At 40.6% G+C, this 23,488-nt stretch overlaps 1 protein-coding gene across 7 annotated transcripts in view; it reads left to right on the top strand.

The window, feature by feature from the left end:
* Positions 1 to 23,488, top strand: part of atrx (ATRX chromatin remodeler) — a 77,195-nt gene that overhangs the window by 29,920 nt on the left and 23,787 nt on the right. For all 7 annotated transcript variants that reach the window (XM_061899692.1, XM_061899691.1, XM_061899687.1 and 4 more), the window contains 14 exons: positions 1,535 to 1,644; positions 1,777 to 1,923; positions 2,004 to 2,181; positions 4,181 to 4,318; positions 4,390 to 4,565; positions 4,656 to 4,773; positions 9,796 to 9,926; positions 10,173 to 10,267; positions 10,403 to 10,542; positions 10,886 to 11,039; positions 11,175 to 11,275; positions 13,268 to 13,376; positions 13,454 to 13,631; positions 13,755 to 13,946. In XM_061899692.1, coding sequence (XP_061755676.1) covers positions 1,535 to 1,644; positions 1,777 to 1,923; positions 2,004 to 2,181; positions 4,181 to 4,318; positions 4,390 to 4,565; positions 4,656 to 4,773; positions 9,796 to 9,926; positions 10,173 to 10,267; positions 10,403 to 10,542; positions 10,886 to 11,039; positions 11,175 to 11,275; positions 13,268 to 13,376; positions 13,454 to 13,631; positions 13,755 to 13,946 — 1,967 coding nt within the window. The remainder of the gene's footprint in view (positions 1 to 1,534; positions 1,645 to 1,776; positions 1,924 to 2,003; positions 2,182 to 4,180; positions 4,319 to 4,389; positions 4,566 to 4,655; positions 4,774 to 9,795; positions 9,927 to 10,172; positions 10,268 to 10,402; positions 10,543 to 10,885; positions 11,040 to 11,174; positions 11,276 to 13,267; positions 13,377 to 13,453; positions 13,632 to 13,754; positions 13,947 to 23,488) is intronic.

Below are 23,488 nucleotides of genomic sequence, written 5' to 3'. Positions count from 1 at the left end.
GCTGCTTATCGTAGAAGAAAAAGCGCACTTCTTCTACGGGGGAAAATGAAGTCGGTGGCTGCTTACCGTAGTCGCGAGACCTGTTGTGGCTCAATATTGGTCCATATATAAGGCACACCGGATTATAAGGCGCACTGTCAGCTTTTGAGAAAATTTGAGGTTTTTAGGTGGGCCTTATAGTGCGGAAAATACAGTAAGTATAAATCGCATTTTTGGGGAAATTTATTTGATAAAATCCAACACCAAGAATAGACATTTGAAATGCAATTTAATATACATAAAGAATAGTGAACAACAGGCTGAATAAGTGTAGGTTATATGAGGCATAAATAACCAACTGAGAAGGTGCCTGGTATGTTCACCTAGCATATTATGGTAAGAGTCATTCAAATAACTAGAACATATAGAACATGCTATACGTTTACCAAACAATCTGTCACTCCTAATCGATAAATCCCATGAAATATTCTTCCTTGATGTCGCTTCTAAACAACTCTGCCAACTCCAAAGGTATGTGCCGCTTCCTCTTGTCGTTTTCTGCTGCATATTTCACTACGTCCAGCTTGTAATCTGCACTACATGATTTCCTTTTCGCTGCCATTTTTGTTCAGCCCTTCTCAGTTTTTATAAGTTACCGCCAACAATGAAATGCTCCATTTTAATAGCTACGGCAGTAGCACATAGAAGTTAGCATTCCATGACCCACAATACACTTCTGCCATGACCCTCCCCCGCCAAATTCTTATTGGTTGACGTGTGTGTGACGATTGCTGACATTTTCTTCGTCTCTTCCGCGAATGAGATGAATAATATTATTTGATATTTTACGGTAATGTGTGAATAATTTCACACATAAGTCGCTCGGGAGTATATGTCGGGAGCATAGTCCGAAAAATACGGTATCTGTCAGTAGACCTGATATGGAAGCGCTAAAAAATGATAACATGGCTGACGGCGTTATACACTGTTGAAAAGGGCTTGGGAGTGCTTCGGCACGTAAATAAGACATACTGAAGATACAGTCAGAAAACGGCTCATATCGAAAATATTTGAATCGTATCGGAAGTGGAAAACTTGTATCGTGAGTCAAGACAACCATAATTTTAACATGAACGTTCTCTTTTAAAATGTAATGAAATCAATACAACTGACTCCCCCTTTGAGGACAGGGTGTTTTGAAGATGACTTGTAATATTTAGTTAGTCATAGCACAGCTTTTGTACTGTAGTGTTGCATGCGGTCTGCAGCTCAGGTTATCAGATGTTTGTCCTTCTAATTCTGTGGTTGGGCTAACATTGATTCTGTGGAATTTGAGCTGGCATTTGTATGAATTAATTTATGTTATTTTATAATACATTTCACTACTTTGCATCAACCAACAGAGTGCAGTTTATTAGCTGTAGTTTGTTGGCTAAATTGCCTCAAGAGACAATTGAAAAGAAATGGCTGGTGTATTTTAATGTACAGTCTCAGACTCTGTTGCCATAACCAACTTGTATTAATGAGCCCTTTCATTTTCTTTCTTATGTTTCAGGAGTGCAGTTCATGTGGGACTGCTGCTGTGAGTCCGTTAAGAAAATTGAGAAGTCTGTTGGCTCTGGCTGTATTCTTGCACATTGTATGGGTCTTGGAAAAACACTGCAGGTGAGTCAAAGTGACCGGCTGTCAATGAGATTGCCCATCTTTACAATGTGTTAAAAGCAGAATACAAATGTCACACTAACAGGTTAATCTGTGCCTATCAACTTTAACTGCAGTTTTCTTTTTTCCCTGTAGGTGGTGACGTTCCTTCATACTTTGATCCTATGTGAGAAGCTCAACTTCTCAACAGCCCTGGTGGTTTGTCCCCTAAACACGGTCCTTAATTGGGTCAACGAGTTTGAGAAATGGCAGGAGGGAATGAAAGATGATGAGTGTTTGGAGGTAATCACTTGCTTTGGCAGCTGTTCATTGCCAATCTTATTTTTGGAGGATTACCCATTGATCCATGGTGTATTAAACAGGTGACGGAGCTGGCCACAGTAAAGAGGCCACAGGAGCGAGGGGTCGCCCTCCAGCAATGGCAAGATATGGGGGGTGTTATGATCATTGGCTACGAGATGTACCGAAACCTGACACAGGGTAGGAACATCAAAAGCAAGAAGCTAAAGGAAACATTCCAGAAAACTCTGGTTGATCCAGGTATGGTGAAGTTTCTAAACTAACATACAATTATGAAAAGTCAATAGATAAATACACTGTACACACTAGCAAATACGTTTAATTGATCTTATATATTTTCTTGCTAGGGGAAATGAATGACTAGTTTTTTCTTTTATCTCTTTTTTTGGATGTTTTTCTAAATTTTTATTTTATTACCATTTTAGCTCAGGTTATTTTACTAATCAAGTTATACCATTATATATTTGACATACACTTTAATTCAGGGGGCTAATACATGGTTCTGATAGTTATCTCAAATCCCGATACAGCCTTTTCACTTCCTATCGGATAACAATATTGAAGCCTTGAGTGTTGGCCGATACTGATGTTAATAGAGTACAATATCAGCAGGAATCATTGTTAGGGTTGGGTATTTTTTGAATTCGAACGATTCAGATTCTTTGTTTCGATTCTGATTCCTGACGATTCCCATTCTTTCTTTTAAAAAAAAAAAAAAAGGCAGAGTCAAAAAAAAGTTTAGGATATTTTAAATGAGCTAGCTAACCTACAGTCTTTCTGAATGAAAGTCTGACATTCTCCATCAATTTTAATTATATTAACGTTTTATGAACTTTACTATAAATTCCTCACGCTAGAATATAAATATCAAATCTATGAACTTCAATATAAATATTATGAATACATTTTCACAGGGGTACACTTTCATCAAGAGAGCTTTATTTTTGAAAACCTCATGAAAGCACATTTACACATAAGTGTATGATGCTGCAGGAAACCTCATGAAAGCACATTTACACAAGTGTATGATGCTGCAGGAAACCTCATGAAAGCACATTTACACACACAAGTCTATGATGCTGCAGGTACTTAAACATGTTACTGTGCTCCCACTGATGGGCTAACCTGGTGCAGAAAAGCAAATAAACAATAAGAAACAACTTGCAAAACCCAGTCCAGATTAGCAGCAGGTACAGTATAAAATCAGAGACAGTTCTTGTTTAGGAAAACGACCATATCCGCCTTCTCAGGCAGGATGCGTGAGCGTTCTGGACAGATAGTGTCTCCTGTCCAAGACGGGACACCTATTTATTTGTACTCCATGAACTCTGAGGTGCTTCATCATGTTCGACGTGCACCCGCCTAAGCACGAAACAGTCCTGTCGCACGTGTTACATTTCGCCAATATTTCATTTTTTTTAGTAAAATAAAGCCACACTTTGGACCGTCGACGCCAGCTATCCATGCTTGACTGACTCGCTCGGCTATCCTCGCACTCCCGGGGGTGGGCGCTTCTTCGTTGGTGTTCAGCGGCTTCTTCTTCTGGGTCGGCGGACTTATTATTTTTTTCCGGTCGGTGGACTGGGTATCGAAACTAGGAATCGAAATTTAAACTTTTGAACGATTCCCGGGAGAATCGGAAAGTTAGTCCCGGTTCCAATCGATACTCGATACCCAACCCTAATCATTGTACATACTTTTATTTTGTTGTGTGGAATATTAGACAAGGTGTGATAAAGTAGTGAGAAAACCACAATCGGCATGGAAAACACTGACCTTATGATGGACATATGCTTTTCAAATTGTGTGTTAATTTGTATTTGTGCTAAGTTAAATGGTCCAGACACATTTGTTAGGGGATACTTTCTAGAACATTTCTGCTGTTTAGACTTTGTTAGTGATATGTAACTATAATTATTTTATTGTATAGCCTACCATAGTTAACTTTTTTAATGACTTCACTAAAATACAAGAAAAGACCAACCTTGTGTGCTTATTGGAGGACATGCAGATGTTAACTGGCTGTCCAGCTTTGCACAAGTCATCACGCAGCAGGACTGCTTACATCAGAGTTTATATTGTAGATTTTAGATGGATTCGGACATACCTGGTTCTAATAAAGCAATTTGGGGGCCATTCATTCATGTCATTTAAAAATATATTGTAAAGGCATACAGCTCCCTGCTTTCCCAACTCTGATCAGATTGTCTTTGAATTTTCCACTCTGCTTTTCCTCCAGGTCCAGATTTGGTGATCTGTGACGAAGGTCACATCCTAAAGAATGAGGCGTCTGCCGTGTCCAAAGCGATGAACTCCATTACGACAAGGAGGAGGGTTGTGCTGACTGGAACACCTCTTCAAAATAACCTTATTGAATGTAATCCAGGCTACTGTTGGATCAGTTTTTGAAAGCCGAGCTTTTCTGACTCCCTCGTCCCTTTTTATCAGACCACTGCATGGTGAACTTCATCAAAGAGAACCTGCTTGGGTCAGTTAAAGAGTTCCGCAATCGTTTCATCAACCCCATCCAGAACGGTCAATGTGCTGACTCCACAATGCAAGATGTACGCATCATGAAAAAGAGGGCTCATATCCTGTATGAGATGCTGGCTGGCTGTGTTCAGGTAACGCCTTGACTTCTCTACTCTTTTTTTTTTTTTTTTTTGGTTAGCATGTTATTTTTTACTAAAAATATGTTTTTTCTGATTTTTCAGAGGAAAGATTACACTGCGCTCACCAAGTTCCTGCCTCCCAAGCATGAGTATGTGTTGTCTATCAGAGTTACTCCAATCCAGTGTAAACTCTACAGATACTACCTGGAGCACTTCACTGGTGAGAATTTTCTTCTCTCCTCTGATTTTCAATACATTCCAGCCTTTTTCACACAGCGCTCCCACAAATATTATTCATCTGAGCCTTAACAGAACATCCGGCAACATCCCACATCTGCTTTTTACACAGTATTGCAAGTGGGATATCTGCGTTTGAGCGTTTACACAGTGACCCAGGATCTCCAAATGAGTAGGACAGTGTATGGTGTGATGCACAAAACCCACAACCAGTGAAGTTGGCACTGAATGTAATTTTTTGCAAATCATTTTGAACTTATATTCAAGTAAATAGTCTGTAACGACAACATATTTAATGTTCGAACTGAGAAACTGAATTATTTTTTGCAAATCATTAACTTAAAATGTAATGCCAGCAACACATTGCAAAAAAGTATTGCACAGGGGCATGTTTACCACTGTGATACATGGCCTTTCCTTTTAACAACACTCGTTTGGGAACCGAGGACACCAGCTTTTCAAGCTTTTCAGTTGGAATTATTTTCCGTTCTTGCTTGATGTACAGCCTAAGTCCTGGGTCTTTATTGTCGTATTTTATGCTTCATAATGCGCCACACATTTTCAATGGGAGACAGGTCTGGACTACAGGCAGGCCAGGTTAGTAACCGCCCTCTTTTACTACGAAGCCACGCTGTTGTAACACTTGCAGAATGTGGCTTGGCATTGTCTTGCTGAAATAAGCAGGGTTGTCCATGAAAAAGACGTCGCTTGGACATCAATATATGTTGCTCCATAACCCGTATGTACCTTTCATTATTAATGGCGCCTTCACAGATGTGTAAGTTACCCATGCCTTGGGGCACTAATACACCCCCATACTATCACAGATGCTGGCTTTTGAACTTTGTGGCTATAACAGTCCTTTTTCACTTAGCATCAGTCCCAGCAAAGCCGGCGGCGTCTCTGGGTGTTGTTAATAAATGGCTTTTGCTTTGCATAGTAGAGTTATAACTTGCCCTTACAGATGTAGTAACGATCTGTAGTTACTGACAGTGGTTTTCTGAAGTGTTCCTGAGCCCATGTGGTGATATCCTTTACACACTGATGTGGCTTTCGCTTTGCATAGTAGTTATAACTTGCCCTTACAGATGTAGTAACGATCTGTAGTTACTGACAGTGGTTTTCTGAAGTGTTCCTGAGCCCATGTGGTGATATCCTTTACACACTGTCGGCTTTTGATGCAGTACCACCTAAGGGATCCAAGGTCACCGGAATTGCTGCTTACATGCAGTGATTTGTCCAGATTCTCTGAACCTTTTGATGATATTACACACCGTAGATGGAGAAATCCCTAAATTCCTTGCAATAGCTCGTTGAGAAATGTTGTTCTTAAAATGTTGGACAATTTGCTAACTCATTTGTTCACAAAGTGGTGACGCTCGCCACATCCGTGTTTGGGAATGACTGAGCATTTAATGGAAACTGCTTTTATACCCAATCACCGCACCCACCTGTTCACAAATAGCCTGTTCACCTGTGGGATGTTCCAAATAAATGTTTCATGAGCATTCCTCAACTTTTTCAGTCCATTTTGCCATTGTGCCCACTTTTTTAAAACATGTTGCAGGCATCAAAATCCAAATGAGCCAATATTTGCAGAAATTAACAAAGTTTACCAGTTCAAATGTTAAGTATCTTATATTTACAGTCTATTCAATTGAATATAGGTTGAAAAAGATTTGTAATTCACTGTATTATCTTTTTATTTACGGTTTACACAAACTGCCAACTTCACTGTTTTTTTTTTTGTTTGTTTTTTTTTCAAAAAATGTCTACGATGTAAATCATTCGGCAAATTCCGTTTGATTCTGATTTTTTGCGTGACTATTCGATTTAAAATCCATTCTCTATTAAAACAATTCACAAACAATACTCCAGGTAATTCAGAAAAAATCTACAATCCAGAAATAGTCGGGAGTCTCAAGATCTTAACACAGATTGTAAACGTTTGCCAGTTTTAATTATTAAAAAAGAATATGGGATTTCTACAGATAAATTATTTTTCTTAACTGGAAAAAATGCATTTCCCCCTTTCCGGTATTTCAAAATATTTTCCTAAGAGAGCCATTGTTAGGAACTGAATAAAAGCAGCCATGACTTTAAAAAACTGGTTATGTTCAAGAAAATATAGGTTAAAAAGGTCAATAAGTGATTGTAAATTTGTAAATACAGAGATGCTGTGGTCACAAAAACTGTAGGAAAATGCAAACCTTTGTACCTTTCTTATTTAGCTGAACTCAATTAAATGCAAAACATTAAAGATTTCAGCATATGGAAAGTATTCAAACAATTGTGTGACTAGAAATATTTAATATCAGTTACTGTTGCAGACTACTACATATAATAATACACACACACGAATGTAAATATATTGCAAACAAGAGAGGAAATGCCTCGATATTTCCCAAAAGTGTATTTCAGTGTATTTGCTAAATAGACAATCGTTTTATATACTCTAGCCCAGTCTGACTTTGCGATCCTACTGTTTGAACAGGTTTTTGGCTCCACACGATCGCTATGCTTTAAGTCTGCACATAAATCTCATACAAGAATTAACGGAAAACTTGAACAAATACAAATATAGCAAGTATAAAATGCATGCAACCAGCGATTAAGTATTAACTCCATTAAATATGTCATGTTAAGTCTTACCTACAAAATTGTAGAACACTAAGTGCACCCAAATATTTGCCTTCATTGAAGACTATTTGTTTCTCTTCCATGATGAAACATTAGCAACATCTAAAGCAAGCTAACGTTAGCTGCAATAGCTGACTTTTCCCCTTGCTGCTGGAACTATACTATACGGACGCCTTTTAAAAAACATGTTTTCCTAATAGATGGTTGAACATTTTAGATTGATGATTCCGAATCTTAATAAATAATGAGTCAAATATTTTTCCGGCACTCCTCGTAAATACTGCAATTGTCAGATAAGTCTTGGTTTGGCCAGCCTGTGTGAAAAGGGTTGCTGTTGTAGTTTAGTGTAATTTGTGGCATTACCACTAGGGGCTGCTATGATGGAATATAAACTCACCCAGAGAGAAAACTAAAGCACACTAAAGATTGTACTGGTAACATGCTTAACCTTCGACAAGGCTGAATCCTTTTACAATCTTTGTTTGTTTCACAGTGCTCCCTTTACCGAGTGCCATTTACTGACTGCTTTTATTTATTTATAACTGCATAGCTTTTCATCTACTACTTTGCTTTTCTGTTCCGCTTTAAGTCATTTAGTAGATTTTCCTCTCAGAATGTGGCACTGTGTCTGTGTGTGTGTGTGTGCGTGTGTAAGAGTGGCAGCTGGCAAAGTGCCGCAGGCAGGGTTTAAGCACAGTTTCCCACGTCTCCCTAATGAAGAGCTCTGGGAGTGGGGTCAGGGGGAGGCGGGTGAAGGGAGTAGATGTGGGGGCATAGAGGAAAAAGAAAGATGTGTAGGTGGTTAGGGGGTACCTGAGATTCTGTACAAATCATGAAAACAAATGCAGGAGTGAGCATGTGGGTGGTTTGTGGCAATGTGCAACGCTGATATTGTGACTCTGCAATGTGTTTACCCTCCAGACAACCAGTTAGTCAGTGAACGTTTCTTCTCTTAGTGCTGCTTCCAAAAAGCCTCTTATAACTCGTAACCTGTTGCAGCCACCACACTTGCCCGTTGAAGACTATTTTTCTCAAGCCATTGTGCCTCTGAAGTGTTCTGGAACTTGATCTTAAAAAAGGAGCGTAATCAGGAAAATGTGTACCAAAATCAGTACTTTACTAGCTACCGACCGAATTCTGTCGGTACTACAGAGGACCGACTCATGGTACCATATTGCGAGATACCTTTTGTTGCAAGTGACGTTGTGTCGACAGGCGTCTTTGTAGCGGACTGCTTCTAGGTAATCTTGCAATTGTTAATGCCTGATAGAAAGCGTCTAAAAGTAATGGTGTATGCCGTTCACCTTGGAAGTTGGAAGTCTGATCTGGGAGTCACCTTAAGGCCAAGCGTTCCAGTTACGAGGTCGGAAATCAAGATGGACACATCCAAGAAAGCTATTCAGGCATTTTCCGTGTCTGAATATAATATAATAATTAAAATATAAATTTCTGGTCATATATGTGCTCCTTCTGCAACCTTCAAACACGGATGAAGAGGAAACCCAAAAATGCCATTGCTAGTGATGTAATGTGCATATACCACATGAAAGAAGTAATTTACACTACAGAAACATTACCATATACTGTTTATACGTCAAACAATACATTGTATACGGCTGATTTAGTGTCATAAAAGCTAGTCAGAAGCTATTATTGTTTACCCTCATAACAGCCATTTTTGAAGCCAACTCAGGGGGGTTGAGAAGGCTCCTACTGTCCGAGTTGGAAATTCGACCCTAAGGGGCATTCCAGTTGAAACTTCCGCCGAGGAATTTGGAAATTCCGACTTTCCAGTACAAATGGAATGTACTGTAAGGCTCCACTTTTCACAATGTGCTAGCTTAATGGCTATGCATATACATGCAACTGATCAACTTTAGCAATTTTACACTTCCAAATGTGATAATGAAAACTACAACTAAGATGAACAAAAGACAAGGCTGGCACAGTAAACATAATTGCAAAGACTACTTCCTGACGCCAGCAAACCACAGAGGACAAACTGAAATACATGCATACTGACAAATGTGACTAAGAAGTGCAAGAAAACAAGATATAACCACTAGGCAGGACAGTTATTAGCTACGTGTCAAATAAAAAAGTTATGTTATTTTTAAGAAAATTATGATTTATTACCACATGAACAGACACAAAAGTCCCAACAACTAGTTCTGTTGAGTACTAGTATTGATTCCCAGCTACTGGAAATTGGTACTGTATTAGTTAAAGTTTGAAAGATACTCATCCTGATTCACGTTAAGATTTGTCTTCATGTTGGACTGTGATGATTCTATGTATGTATAAAAAGAAGAAGCGCCTGTCCAACACACATTCAATCTTCTGGAATCTCTCCCTCATGTTGCAGGTGTGGGGAAAGCTTCAGAGGGGGGCCGGGGCCGCGCAGGGACCAAACTCTTCCAGGATTTCCAGATGCTCAGCAGAATTTGGACCCATCCCTGGTGCCTTCAGCTGGATTACATCAGTAAAGAAAACAGGGTAGGAATGGGAAAATGAGATGTAACATCGCTAAACACGACGTGAGAACTTGGAAAATAATTTCGAATACAGAAGATCTTATCATCCATTATTCTAGGAAATAAAAGATGATTTAGAACAGAAGAAAACAAACACGGCACCGTTGCTCATCACATGGTTCATTATTGGTTCTGCTGCACAGCATCCTGCTGTCAACATTTGGTCCACCACATATTTTAGCCTGACCAGCCTTTTTTTTTCCCGCAGGGTTTCTTTGACGAGGACAGTATGGAGGAATTCATCGCTTCAGAAACTGACGAATCTTCCATGAGTCTGAGTTCAGAAGATGAAAAGAAAAAAAAGTAAATACTCCAATTCCCTGTGTTGAGTATTTATAAAGCAAGAGACACATTGACATCCCCCCGCCCCTCAACCCCCCTTTCCTTCCATCTGTTACTCTCGCTGACCCTGTGTCCTCCTCTGTCCCTCCTTAATAGGAAAAAGAAGAAAGGCAAGGGTAGAACGAGGGGATCTGATGACTCTGATAGCGATGATGTGGAAGTCATCAAGGAGTGGAACAGCAGCTCTCGAGGCAAGAATGGAGAGGGGCGAAACAGGCCAGAGCCGGTAGAGGAAGGTAAGTTTGAAGCCTGCTGAAGAGCTTTGCTTGTTCCGACTGAAAGTAATCGAGCTTGACAACCTAACGTGGACAAAATGTGATGATGAGTGGTCACACATTACCAGATGTGGGTTTTTTAGTTTGTAGGCCCCATAACCATGTAGAAGATGGTGTGCATATTGTTCCCCATAAACAAAACTTCAAATAACCTTTCATTTAGTGTTTGAATAAAAACAACTTCTACAAATGTGCATGCAAACGCGTGATTGTGTTGTCAATTTGGCAAAAGCTGGGTTTGTTCGAGCCAGTTGTTGTGACTGTGTACAGGTTTGACGCTAATTTGTGTGTCTGTGTTGCAAAGAACATCAACCGTCTGGCTCCGCACCAGGGAGCCCCACTGCTGACTGGCACAAGGAGTTTGTCACCGAGGCCGACGCTGAAATCCTGGCGCACTCTGGGAAATTGATGGTCCTCTTTGAGATTCTGCGCATGGCAGAGGAAGTGGATGACAAAGTGTAAGTGTGTCAGCGCTCCCAGCGTATCCGCACGCATCTTCGCATTGTGCCGTTTGTATGTAGCTGGTTTGTATTGTAATTGAATAGCGTTTGAAAAAAGTAAAGTGACACCGAGGAATCTTTGCCTGTCTACAGGTTGGTGTTCAGTCAGTCTCTTATCTCTTTGGACCTGATAGAGGATTTCCTGGAGCTGTCTTGCAGAGCTGCAGATGAAAAGAAGGTCTCACCATACAAAGGTGGGCTTTGTACTCTGGTACCACATTTCTTTTTTTACAGGAAGATGTCATTTGGCTCACTTGTGAGGCCCTTAATTATTTCACTGAATGATCCTTTATTGACCTGTGATCAGCTTCCGACTGAATGTTCTGCTTTGCAATGCTGCTCGTAGTTTTGTAATGTGGTAAAACTAACCAGGCACTGATTTAAAGGGGAACATTATCACAATTACAAAAGGGTAAAAACAATAAAAATCCGTTCCCAGTGGCTTGTTCTATTTTTTTAATTTTTTTTCAAAATTTTAACGGTCCCGGAATATCCCTAAATAAAGCTTTAAAGTGCCTTATTTTCGCTATCTTCGAAACCACTATCTATTTCCCTGTGACGTCATACAGGGCTCCCAATACAAACAACATGGCGGTTACCACAGCAAAATATAGCGACATTAGCTTGGATTCAGACTCTGATTTCAGCGGCCTAAGCAATTCAACAGATTACGCACGTATGGAAACAGATGGTCGGAGTATAGAGGCAGATAGCGAAAACGAAATTGAAGAAGGAATTGAAGCTATTGAGCAAATAGCTATTGACGCTATTCGGCCTTAGCGTGGGTGTACCTAATGAAGTGGCCCATAGCATGGCTGCCTTATTAGCATCGCCGGTAAAATGTGCGGACCAAACGATCAGGACTTTCGCATCTTGTGACACTGGAGCAACTTAAATCCGTCGATTGGTAAGTGTTTGTTTCACATTAAATGTGGGTATCTAGTTTCAAATGTACATACAGCTAGCGTAAATAGCATGTTAGCATCGATTAGTGTAGCATGTTAGCATCGATTAGCTGGCAGTCATGCCGTGACCAAATATGTCTGATTAGCACATAAGTCAACAACATCAACAAAACTCACCTTTGTGATTTGGTTGACTTAATGGTTGCAAATGCATCTGCAGGTTATCCATACATCTCTGTGCCATGTCTGTCTTAGCATCGCCGGTCAAATGTGAAGACACTTTGGTACATTCAATGGGGGTCTGGCGGCAGATTTCTTGCCAGTGGTGCAACTTGAATCCCTCCCTGTTAGTGTTGTTACACCCTCCGACAACACACCCACCAGGCATGATGTCTCCAAGGTTCCCAAAAATAGTCGAAAAAACGGAAAATAACAGAGCTGGGACCCGGTGTTTGTAATGTGAAAATGAAAATGGCGGGTGTGTTACCTCGGTGACGTCACGTTCTGACGTCATCGCTAAAAGAGAGATAAACAGAAAGGCGTTTAATTTGCCAAAATTCACCCATTTAGAGTTTGGAAATCAGTTAAAAAAATACATGGTCTTTTTTCTGCACCATCAAGGTATATATTGACGCTTGCATAGGTTTGGTGATAATGTTCCCCTTTAATAAAATATGCCATTTACTGATTTACTGAGCTTTTATTGAGCTTCGTTGCCTCTCCCAAAATGTGTCTTAATAGTTTTACACCAGACTCTTTGAACTGACCAACTGTGTGCGATACCAAAAATGCTAACATTTTCTTTCGGGTAGTATTTTCCATGCTGAGATGCAAGCCTCCCTGAAGCCAGCCCACGTGCAACATGTATTTTTTTGTACACACTTGTGTGCTTATTGGCCTTAAACGTGCACACGCATACAGGCTGCCACCGGTGTAAGGTCATGTTCCTAATTACATTTCAGCAGCTGTTCTTACTTTCATTTTTAAAAATGATTAGACCTTGACTTTTTATTCCACCAAAAATGTTTGCTCAAGGGTTCCTAATTTGTAATGAAAAGATCACATTGCTGTAATTGGAAACATACTCAACTGTTGCTTATGAAGGCTAGTAGGGGGGTGGCCACATTGAAGGTTACATTCAGCGAGCCTCCCGCCGCCATAGCCGCCTATCTGCTAATGCCCATACCGGGTCGTCTTTGACAAGAAACGGCGTAGTTGATGTTGACATGTGTTGTTGAAGGACCTTCTGCAGGTTTTCTTAACGGTCATATGTCTCCTAAGGTGAAGGCAAGTGGTACAGGAATATTGACTACTATCGTCTGGACGGCTCCACCAATGCCACCACCAGGAAGAAGTGGGCAGAAGACTTCAATGACCCCGCCAACCCAAGGTTTTTTATTGATTCATATCTGATACTTGTGAAAGTCTTCAATCTACAATTTTTTTCCACTATTCTATCCGTCCCAGGGGTCGTTTGTTCCTCATTTCGACACGAGCTGGCTCCCTTGGCATCAACCTGGTGGGGGCCAACCGGGTCATCATATTTGACGCCTCTTGGAATCCTTCATACGACATTCAGAGTATATTCAGGGTGTATCGCTTTGGCCAACTGAAGACCGTGTTTGTCTACAGGTTCCTGGCGCAGGTGATTTAGCCAGCTAATATATATCACTGAACTTGTGCCAAGCAAATGGTACAAACCTATAACTTCTTGGCACCCTGTAACTCACATGAATATCTTTCCTGGATTGATTTTTTTTTTCCTCAGGGCACAATGGAAGACAAGATTTATGACCGGCAGGTGACCAAACAGTCTCTGTCATTCCGTGTGGTGGACCAGCAGCAGATTGAAAGGCACTTTACCATGAATGAGCTGGCAGAGCTCTATACCTTTGAGCCGGATTTGTTGGACGATCCCTCAGAAAAGAAGAGCAAGAAAGCTACGCCGGTGCTCCCCAAGGTAACATTTCACTTTCATGTACAGAGGGGCAAAAAAGTATTTAGTCAGCCACCGATTGTGCAAGTTCTCCCACTTAAAATGATGACAGACGTCTGTCATTTTCATCATAGGTACACTTCAACTGTGACAGACAGAATGTGAAAAAAAAATCCAGGAATTTTAAAGAATTTATTTGTAAATTATGGTGGAAAATAAGTATTTGGTCAACCATTCAAAGGAGGTTTTGGCTTAAAATCTCACAATACATGGCCCCATTCATTCTTTCCTTAACACGGATCAACCGTCCTGTCCCCTTAGCAGAAAAACAGCCCCAAAGCATGATGTTTCCACCGCCATGCTTCACAGTAGGTATGGTGTTCTTGGGATGCAACTCCATATTCTTCTTCCTCCAAACACGACGAGTTGAGTTTATACCAAAAAGTTCTATTTTGGTTTCATCTGACCACATGATATTCTAACAATCATCTGCTGTATCATCCATGTATCCATTTTGGGGCTGTTTTTCTGCTAAGGGGACAGGACGATTGATCCGTGTTAAGGAAAGAATGAATGGGGCCATGTATCGTGAGATTTTGAGCCAAAACCTCCTTCCATCAGTGAGAGCTTTGAATGCTTGACCAAATACTTATTTTCCACCATCATTTACAAATAAATTCTTTAAAATTCCTACAATGTGAATTCCTGGATTATTTTTTCACATTCTGTCTCTCACAGTTGAAGTGTACCTATGATGAAAATGACAGACCTCTGTCATCATTTGAAGTGGGAGAACTTGCACAATCGCTGGCTGACTAAATACTTTTTTGCCCCATGAAAGCAGGCATAAGTCAGGCTTATAATTGGTCTTTTTATAGTGTTTATTCAATACCCCAAAGGAAAGGCAGTCTGAAACCCATTAGTAACAGTGTTCTTTCTTCCAACCTGTTGGTATTTATACAAAATTATTCTTACGTAAGTAAGTTGTGTGCCTACTTTTAGGGGTATATTATTGATGAGCTTCAGGATGCACACCAGTGTGAGAAATGATAGAAGAACAAAGTGTGGCCATGGTAAAATACTGTATTTAACATTTGGTAAACGCACGTACGTTCCCCGAACAATAGATCAACATAATTGATACATAGGATATTTGTCTACTATAGCATAAGAATGTCTTCTCAGATTACATTCCACAGATGTTGTTGCCAATCATATGTAGTTTGTGCATTTGTTTATATTAAGGTAATAACATACTTGTCCATTTTTCACAATGTGCTCGCTTAATGGCTATGCATATACATGCAACTGATCAACTTTAGCAATTAGTTGTCGTGATTTTCTTCTGACCTTTTTGCAAAGATGTGAAATTTTTTTTTTCCCCATCCACTTTAATGTTGTTGTTATTTAGGCCCCCTGGGGTTAAATGAGAGAACACATCGCTTACATGGGCCATCCAAACTCACGCAGCTGCACGCATCTGTTTACTGCTATTTACTAAATAGTCTCCTCTTTGCAGTTCTCCTATAAACCTGCACTTTTTTCTTCATTCCTCACAATCATTTGCTTCGTTGTTGATCTCACTAGTTTTTCAAGTTCCTCTTTCATTTTTTGGAGTCCCAGGGTTGGTTCACTTTTGTTGTCGTGTTAAGCAGCATTTTGTTTTGATTTGGCCAACGTTTCATTGCACAATTCTGTAAACGACGTGCATAAGGCAAATACTGTTTACTCGAACCTTCACACCGGGCCATCTGTTGTCCATTTACATGATCTAAAGCACCAGCATGCCCTTCATAAGTATAAAGTTCAGGTAGCAGCCCTGAATCAGTGGACCCTCAAGCTGAAATCACTATCTTGAGCTTTTGTAGCTTTTTACAAGTAAGTGGGTCACTTTTAAAAGTTATGCATTGCACAGATGTGTTTAGTGAGCCATGTCTTAGACACAAATGACTTTTAGTGAGCTACCAGCATTTGTTTTACAGTATTATGGACAAAGGCTGATCTTGTACAGGGGGTTAACTATGATGATGATGACGATGGCAGCTGAGCTGCAGTATAATGGAAGGAATTCTCTGTCTGGATTCATGTGAAGATGAGTCAGAAACCCTCTCTTACTTTGAGCCAACTGCATTTTGCACAGACAAGGAATAGCTAAAGTCCTTTGGTCTTTTTACTGCAAAGTGCTGTCTACCCGGGCAGAGAAATTTGCCAAAAAATAATCAACTGTCCAGTGCCACTGAATGTTATCCATTGTAATAATGCACCTTGCTTATCTAGCCTTCTGGCTTTAGTTCCTTCTCTGCAGATGTCCCCCATCCATTATAGAGCTACACCATATTGTCCCCGGTGATCTTTGCAGCCATCTGTTATGCTGACTAACCTCTCTACCTCTAAATGTTCAAAGCGAGCCCAGTAAAGTTGTTTTTCTTATCCACCCTCTGGCCTCCCCCTGCCTGATGAAGGGTCATTATTTAAACCCCTCTCTTAAAGATGTCTCTGTGCTCTTCAGAGAAACTAATTGAAGACAAAAGAGGCAGGCGCACTTCCCTTTAATGACAAAGAAGGCCATGCATCCCAGACATGAGGTTTTGACTTCCCACCCACCCTTCCAGACACAACCTATTTCCTGTTCATCACGCTCGTCCATAGAGCATGCATCCACTTGCAGAGCAGGCCGCCCGCACGGCTTGTTGTGCAGCTCTGCAGGTTTCCTTCTTTGTGTCAACTGCTGGTCAAAGCTGCAGACTGCATGTACATTGCGGCATGTGTTCTCTGCGGGGCTGACTGCACCAGTGGTCATTAGACCCAGGCACGTACACTGGAAAGGCCGTAGGGAGGCTGCATTGGAATTTAAGTATAGACAGGAACAAACTGGAGCAATAAGCCAAACACTCCACTCATTAGTGGGAGGAAATCATTTTGACCTTTGGTGCAAAATACATCCTTTAAGTCTTTCAGTACATAATTTATCCCCAATATGATTTTTACTCCGTTCCAGAAAATATTTTCTATGGAACATACAGTAATTTCTCATCTAGCAATTATTCAAAAATATTGTGATTTTTTTTCTTTTTTTTAACTCCGTTCCTAAAAATATTTTCTATTGAATATACAGTCATTTCCTCAGCTCGCAAGTATTCAAAAATAGTGATTTTTACTCCGTTCCAGAAAATATTTTCAATTAAATACACAGTAATTTCTCAGCTCGCAAGTCTTCAAAAATAATGTTTGAGCTTGATTTATTGATGTTGAATAAGTCCCTAATCAGCTTAGCTTTTTCACTAGTAGCATCGGTGCTACTAAATGGGAAAAAAATTAGCAGCACACAATTGTTTTTGTTTCACAGAAGATGTTTTATATATGTAATGTCTTAAATATCACAGTTTCATTAACACTCAAACAAGGTACACATGCACTTATTCATACAAACACAATACAATCATAAGGCTTACTGTAACATTCATATACAAACGTATGGTTTGGCCAAGGACTACAGTTGTGATCAAATTATTCAACCCCCACACAATTATGGTGTTTTAGCAAGTTGGACATTTATTCTGTATTTTGTTTATGGTCATATCAAATAAAGATGCATTAAACAGACAAATGCAACTTGAATGACAACATTATATTTTGTCACATACCAAACCGTGTCATTTCTCTTAATATCTCATTGACAAAATTATTCAACCCCTTGAAGATCATAACTCTTAAGCACAGAATTTGAATAAGGTCTTTTCAATCAGGTGTTGAAAACACCTGTAGATGTGATTAGAACCATAACGAGCAACAATTAAACTGATTGAAAAAGACTGTGACGCTCAGCTTCTTGTAGATCAGGGGTCGGGAACCTTTTTGGCTGAGGGACCCAAAAAGCCAAATATTTTAAAATATATTTCCGTAAGAGCCATATAATTTTTTTTTTTAACACTGAACACAACTAAACACGTACATTTTTAAGTAAGAACAACATTTCTAGAGTATAACAGGTCTCTTATTCTTTGTAATAACATTGTTATTCTGAAGCTAACTGTGGAGGGGGTGTGGCCTGCGGGCCTGCAGCGACAGGTGCGTAGATGGCCCACTTGGGCCTTGTTATCTAATCACCTGTCGCGCTGTTATAAGCAGCAGCCAGGAGGAGAGACTGGGTTGGGGCTGGAAATACTATTGCTGGAAAGCAACTGAGAGACTTATTGAAAAATAAAACAATATTGTAACCCTGAAACAGGCTCTCATGTCGGTGCTTGGTGGTCTGAAGAACCCCCAGGAGGGCAAGCCCCACACTAACCAATAATAAATAAATAACTTCTTACCAGTAACGCAACTTCTTGAACAGGTGCGGTAGAAAACGGATGGATGGATTAAAAATGCATGAGAATGTTTTATAATTTTAACATTATTTTTAACACTGTGATTACAAGTGGAATTATTCATTATTTATCGTGTTAAGCAACGTCAGGTCAGATATATCAGAGAGCCAGGTGCAGTCATCAAAAGAGGCATATCTTCCTCTAGAGCCATAGGTTCCCTACCCCTGCTCTAGATCATTGTATTGTTTATTATTTGTGTTAGACCACAGCTATCAATTATAGTCTGGAGAATCATATACAAAGGGTCTGATGGGGTATTCATATGGATATTAAAATCCCCAATTATAATTGTATTAATCTGTGTGCATCGCTAGATCAGCAACAAGCTCTGAACAATCACTGATAAAGTCCGAATAGGGCCTCGGGGGGGCGATAGATAACAGCCAGATGGAGCGGTAACAGTGTGACAGACCTCATGGTAAGCACCTCAAATGATTTATATCTATTACTTAGGTTAGGGCTAAGGCTAAGGTTTTCATTGGATATTAGTGAGACTCCTCCCCCCCTTTTAAGGGGATGGCAATATGTGCCTTCGTATAGTTAGGAGATGCCTCGTTAAGTGGAAAATATTAATCTGGTTTTAGCCAAGCCATACAGAGACCAATGAGGTTAAGATTGTTGTCTCTTATGACCTCATTAAATAATATCGCTTTGGGGGGCAATAATAGGAATTTTAAAACGCCCATATTTTAGGTAAGTGGGCTGTTTTCAGGCATTAATAATTAGAAGTTAATATTATTATGTCGTTCGCTTAGTGCGCCTTAGATAATTTCGATCACATCTAGGAATTGATATGGTGGGGATCTAGAGATTATTTGCTTGGTGCTGCAATCGATTTAGTGCTTCATAATTTTCCACCTCAGTTGAATACATGTTCACCTCTGGCATAGTCACTACAGAAAAAACATGCGAGTCATGTATTATTCTACGACAAACGCTATGTGTGCAGGAATTTTCCAGCCTTGCCCTGGTTAATCCTATCTGAACTGAGTCCTCAACCAGGCTAACAGGCGCTCAAGTTGCCTGTGTCCGATCTTACTCTAGTGTACTCAGCCAAGTGTGACTCAAACAGTAATCTATGTTTCTAGATGGTAATGACCCTGGTTAGGGTGAAGGCTGTCAGTCTTCAGCAAGCTCGGGTTGCCCCAGAAAGAGGGCCAATTATTAATAAACGTTCTCTACAAAAACTAGCCAGCCACGTGTTATGCGAGACTAATCTGCTATACCTCTCTCATCATTGCCTCTCGCAGTCAGGGGGTCCGAGGCAGGTACCCAATGACGAGACGTCTTTCTAGCAAGATTACACGTCCCAACTAGGTTTTTCTTTGTAATGTCTGACTTTCTCATCCGTGTGTCTTAGGAGACGACGTGTACAACTACGATCGCGTAGCTAGTGGTGCTATTAGCCTGTTGTACGTGTTTACTCGGCCTGTTGCGAGTCAGCTCCCTAAAATTAGTTTCAATGTCCCGGGAATACACTTAATTATCGCTGGTTTACTAAGCTTTATGTTCCGGGTGATGGAGTCCCCTATGACTAAGGCGTGGTATCTGGTAGACTGGGGTGTAGGACTAGCCAAAGGGCTCTGTATCTATTACGCGTCTCAACTGGTTCACCCGTGGCTTGTAGGCCGCTTGGGGCTGCTACACACTGGGCTAGTCGGCTAGTCAGCTCGCTACAGCTAACGCTAGCAAACGTGTCCTCTGCGCCTAAGGTTACCAAATTACTCTGCTCTAACTGGCAGACACTGCCCTCTAGTAGAGCCAACCGATCCATGAGTAAGGTGCATAAAGAACAGGAAGCCATATTCACCTTCATTCTTCCACTGAGTCAGGTTCTTGCTGCCTTCAGAGCACAGTAACTTCGGACCGGGACTAACTTTGCTTCGCTACTTCAGCAACTAGCTAACTGAAAGTGAGGTGGTGAAACAGAGAGTGGGTGCTTTGTAAGTTTAAAAAGACTACCAAATGTGTTGAAGGATTAAAGAAAGCTGTACAATTATTAGAAGAAGCACACAGATAGAAAGATAGCACTTAGCTTTGAACGGCAAAACAGGAGCGGCAAGCAGACTTACGAACATAACGTCAGTCAAGTAAAAAAAGACAAATACCAAACAGTTAAGGTTGAATTATAAAGGGGGAACTTTTTCTACTCATTTTCCTAATTCAATAAATGTTCAATAAAAGTACGGTAACTAACATTTTAAAAATAAAATTACCTGCGGTGTTTGTTTTTCAACATGAAAATAATACAATACTAATATCCAAAATCAAGTGCAATCAACAACTCTTGGGGTTTTCCTGAGAAATGAATAGCAACCAAATATTTTCAGGGTAAATGAGCAGTGATTTTACCTGCTACTACTCTCATTTTAATAAACAGCTGGGGTGGCCAAGAAAAGGCACAACAAACGCAAACACCATAACACAACCATATAAAGCCACATCAACAACTTTCAGCTATAGCACAAGTGGAAAAGCTACAACAAATACAAACGCCACAACAACTTTAAGCCAAAGCTCACCATAAAGAGGCAACGTAAGTGACTGCGGACAAAGTTTGGCCAATGCACCGAATAACTGAGGTGGAAGGTTGAAAACTGTGTAATGACCAAAGTTGCAAAAGTAAGTGAAGTGTGACCACTCTTTCAGCCAGAAATAACTTTATTTTGCATTTTTAATAACCATAATATACTATGTTTACCTGCGATGAGGTGGCGACTTGTCCAGGGTGTATCCCGCCTTCCGCCCGATTGTAGCTGAGATAGGCGCCAGCGCCCCCTGCGACCCCAAAAGGGAATAAGCGGTAGAAAATGGATGGATGGATACTATGTTTACTGCACCGTTTTTAACCTTCCGCCTCAGCCACTTTGTCGGTCGGGAACATTTTGTCCGCGGTAACTTCATTGATGGTTTAAAGTTGTGTTATGGCTTTGATGGTTTAAAGTTGTTTTATGGCTTTATGTTATTGTGTGGTGGCATTTGATTTTTGTTGTGGCCTTTACAATCATGCTGTAGCTGAAAGTTGTTGTGTTCTGGATTTATGTATTGTCTTGTGGCGTTTGTGTTTGTTGTGACATTTCTTGGCCACCATAGTTATCCACCATTGTATGTTCTGATGACTGATGGCGTGTGGCGATTACTCTGACAGGCGGACAGGCTTCTGCACTCTTCTGCCCTTTAGATTACCTCTCGAGGAACTCTAAAAAACGTTAATCCTTTTTGCGATTTTAACTATTTGTCCAGCCGAAGACAACACAAGCATAGAGCAATTTTTCTTCGAGAGAGGCTAAATGATGCCTAGAACACTTTGAAAACAGAGCAAGCTTGACCACCGCGCAAATTTAATAGGCAGGATGTGAGCTGCACGTACATCAGTAAAATACAAGCAATAGAATTGAATGGGTTAAAAAATGTTTGTGAAAAATACCAAACCATGTAATGATAACAAAAAACACAGTTTGATATTAAGTGGGACAGTTAGACACGGGTTTCCTCGTTTGTGTCATTATTGATGTTTATTGTACTCTAACTCCTGGTCGCCAACTTTGAAACTTTTAACTGGCACCAATAGTCTCCGCTGGAAATCCATCGCAAGCCCGGCCAAAAGTCTGGATATTTCGAACTCAAGAATTTCTATCCTCAATCTTTTTTAGAGTTGTTTCATTTTTAGGTGGATATCTCGCAATTGTTTCCAATGTGAAAATGTGTAATACAACACCAGATAACCAATAGTTATCCAACAATGCAGACAGTGGTACACGCAGCTGTCTTAAACACTGAAGCGCCATAGCCATAACAAAAAATGTCTTGCTATTTTCTTCCAAGGCTAAATTGTTGTGCAGAAAACTCCATGGAGAGATGATTGAGCCAAGCTTCCATAAAACAAGATATTTTTTTTAGTTGAAGGTTTATGAATTGGCCCCTGATCTATTGGCGATCTTACATTTTTTTTGTTGCCGTCCATAAAATGTTGTCTCCATTTTCATGTAGCAATAAGACCGTTGCATTTCAAAGGAAGAAAAACAGTTTATCCATCCTGGACCACTGATTGTCAATATATGACTACATGACCAAGACAGAAAAACACTGGATGGTGTAAATTCAATGTGGTCCTAAAAGCTGTTGGGCAATGCTCCCAGTTTTAAGTGTGTTTCCGCAGAGAAACTAGTTGAGTGTGTGTGTGTGTGTGTGTGTGTGTGTGTGTGTGTGTTTGTGTGTGTGTGTGTGTGTGTGTGTGACTCGTATGCAGCTGTGGGTGAGGGAGTTTTGACTGGCTGTGTTTAGGTATGACAAATCTTGCATTCCTCTTGCTGTTGGAATCTTGTCTTTGACCCCTGCTGTTAACCCACCTGTGCATTTTAAGTTGCCACATCAAACTCTGATTGAAATTATAGAGCAACCTTAAAGGTTGCCCATTGAGGGTGTAACCGTATTGTAGATACCGAGCTATTTCGGTTTCAGAGTCTTCACAATAATACCGTGATGGTTGACTGTATCAAACAAAACTTTGTGTGTAGGTTTTTCCAGCGCTTTAGTTTTGGCCGGGTCTGAAAGTAAACTACATTTCCGTCTGCACAGCGTGGTGCGCCAAGGTGGGGGCATGGAACGTTTTAAGCAGGAATTAAAGTGTGTTTGTAGTCGAAAAGAGGAATTGTTTCTTTGGACATTTCCTGAAATTGTATCAAAATGTGTACATAACTATTTATGTTGCTAACAAACAGACAAACAAACCCTGGCGAAAACATAACCTCTGAAGTGTGCATTCTGCAAAGGAATACTTTCGTCTCGAGCGTTTCCAAGGCGACACAGCCAGCTGGTCACATCGCATCCATCCATTTCTACCGCTTATTCCCTTTTGGGGTCGCGGGGGGTGCTGGCGCCTATCTCAGCTTCAATTGGGCGGAAGGCGGTTTACACCCTGGACAAGTCGCCACCTCATCGCAGGGCCAACACAAAGACAGACAACATTCACACACTAGGGCCAATTTAGTGTTGCCAATCAACCTATCCCCAGGTGCATGTCTTTGGAGGTGGGAGGAAGCCACGCATTCACGGGGAGGACATGCAAACTCCACACAGAAAGATCCCGAGCCTGGAATTGAACCCAGGACTGCAGGACCTTCGTATTGTGAGGCAGACGCACTAACCCCTCTGGCACCGCCCAAAAACATTGGTCAACGCGGGAAATATCCATCC

This window comes from Nerophis ophidion, linkage group LG05 (assembly GCF_033978795.1).
Source record: "Nerophis ophidion isolate RoL-2023_Sa linkage group LG05, RoL_Noph_v1.0, whole genome shotgun sequence".
Taxonomy (NCBI): Eukaryota; Metazoa; Chordata; class Actinopteri; order Syngnathiformes; family Syngnathidae; genus Nerophis; species Nerophis ophidion.
This window is presented reverse-complemented; position numbering and strand designations above follow the sequence as displayed.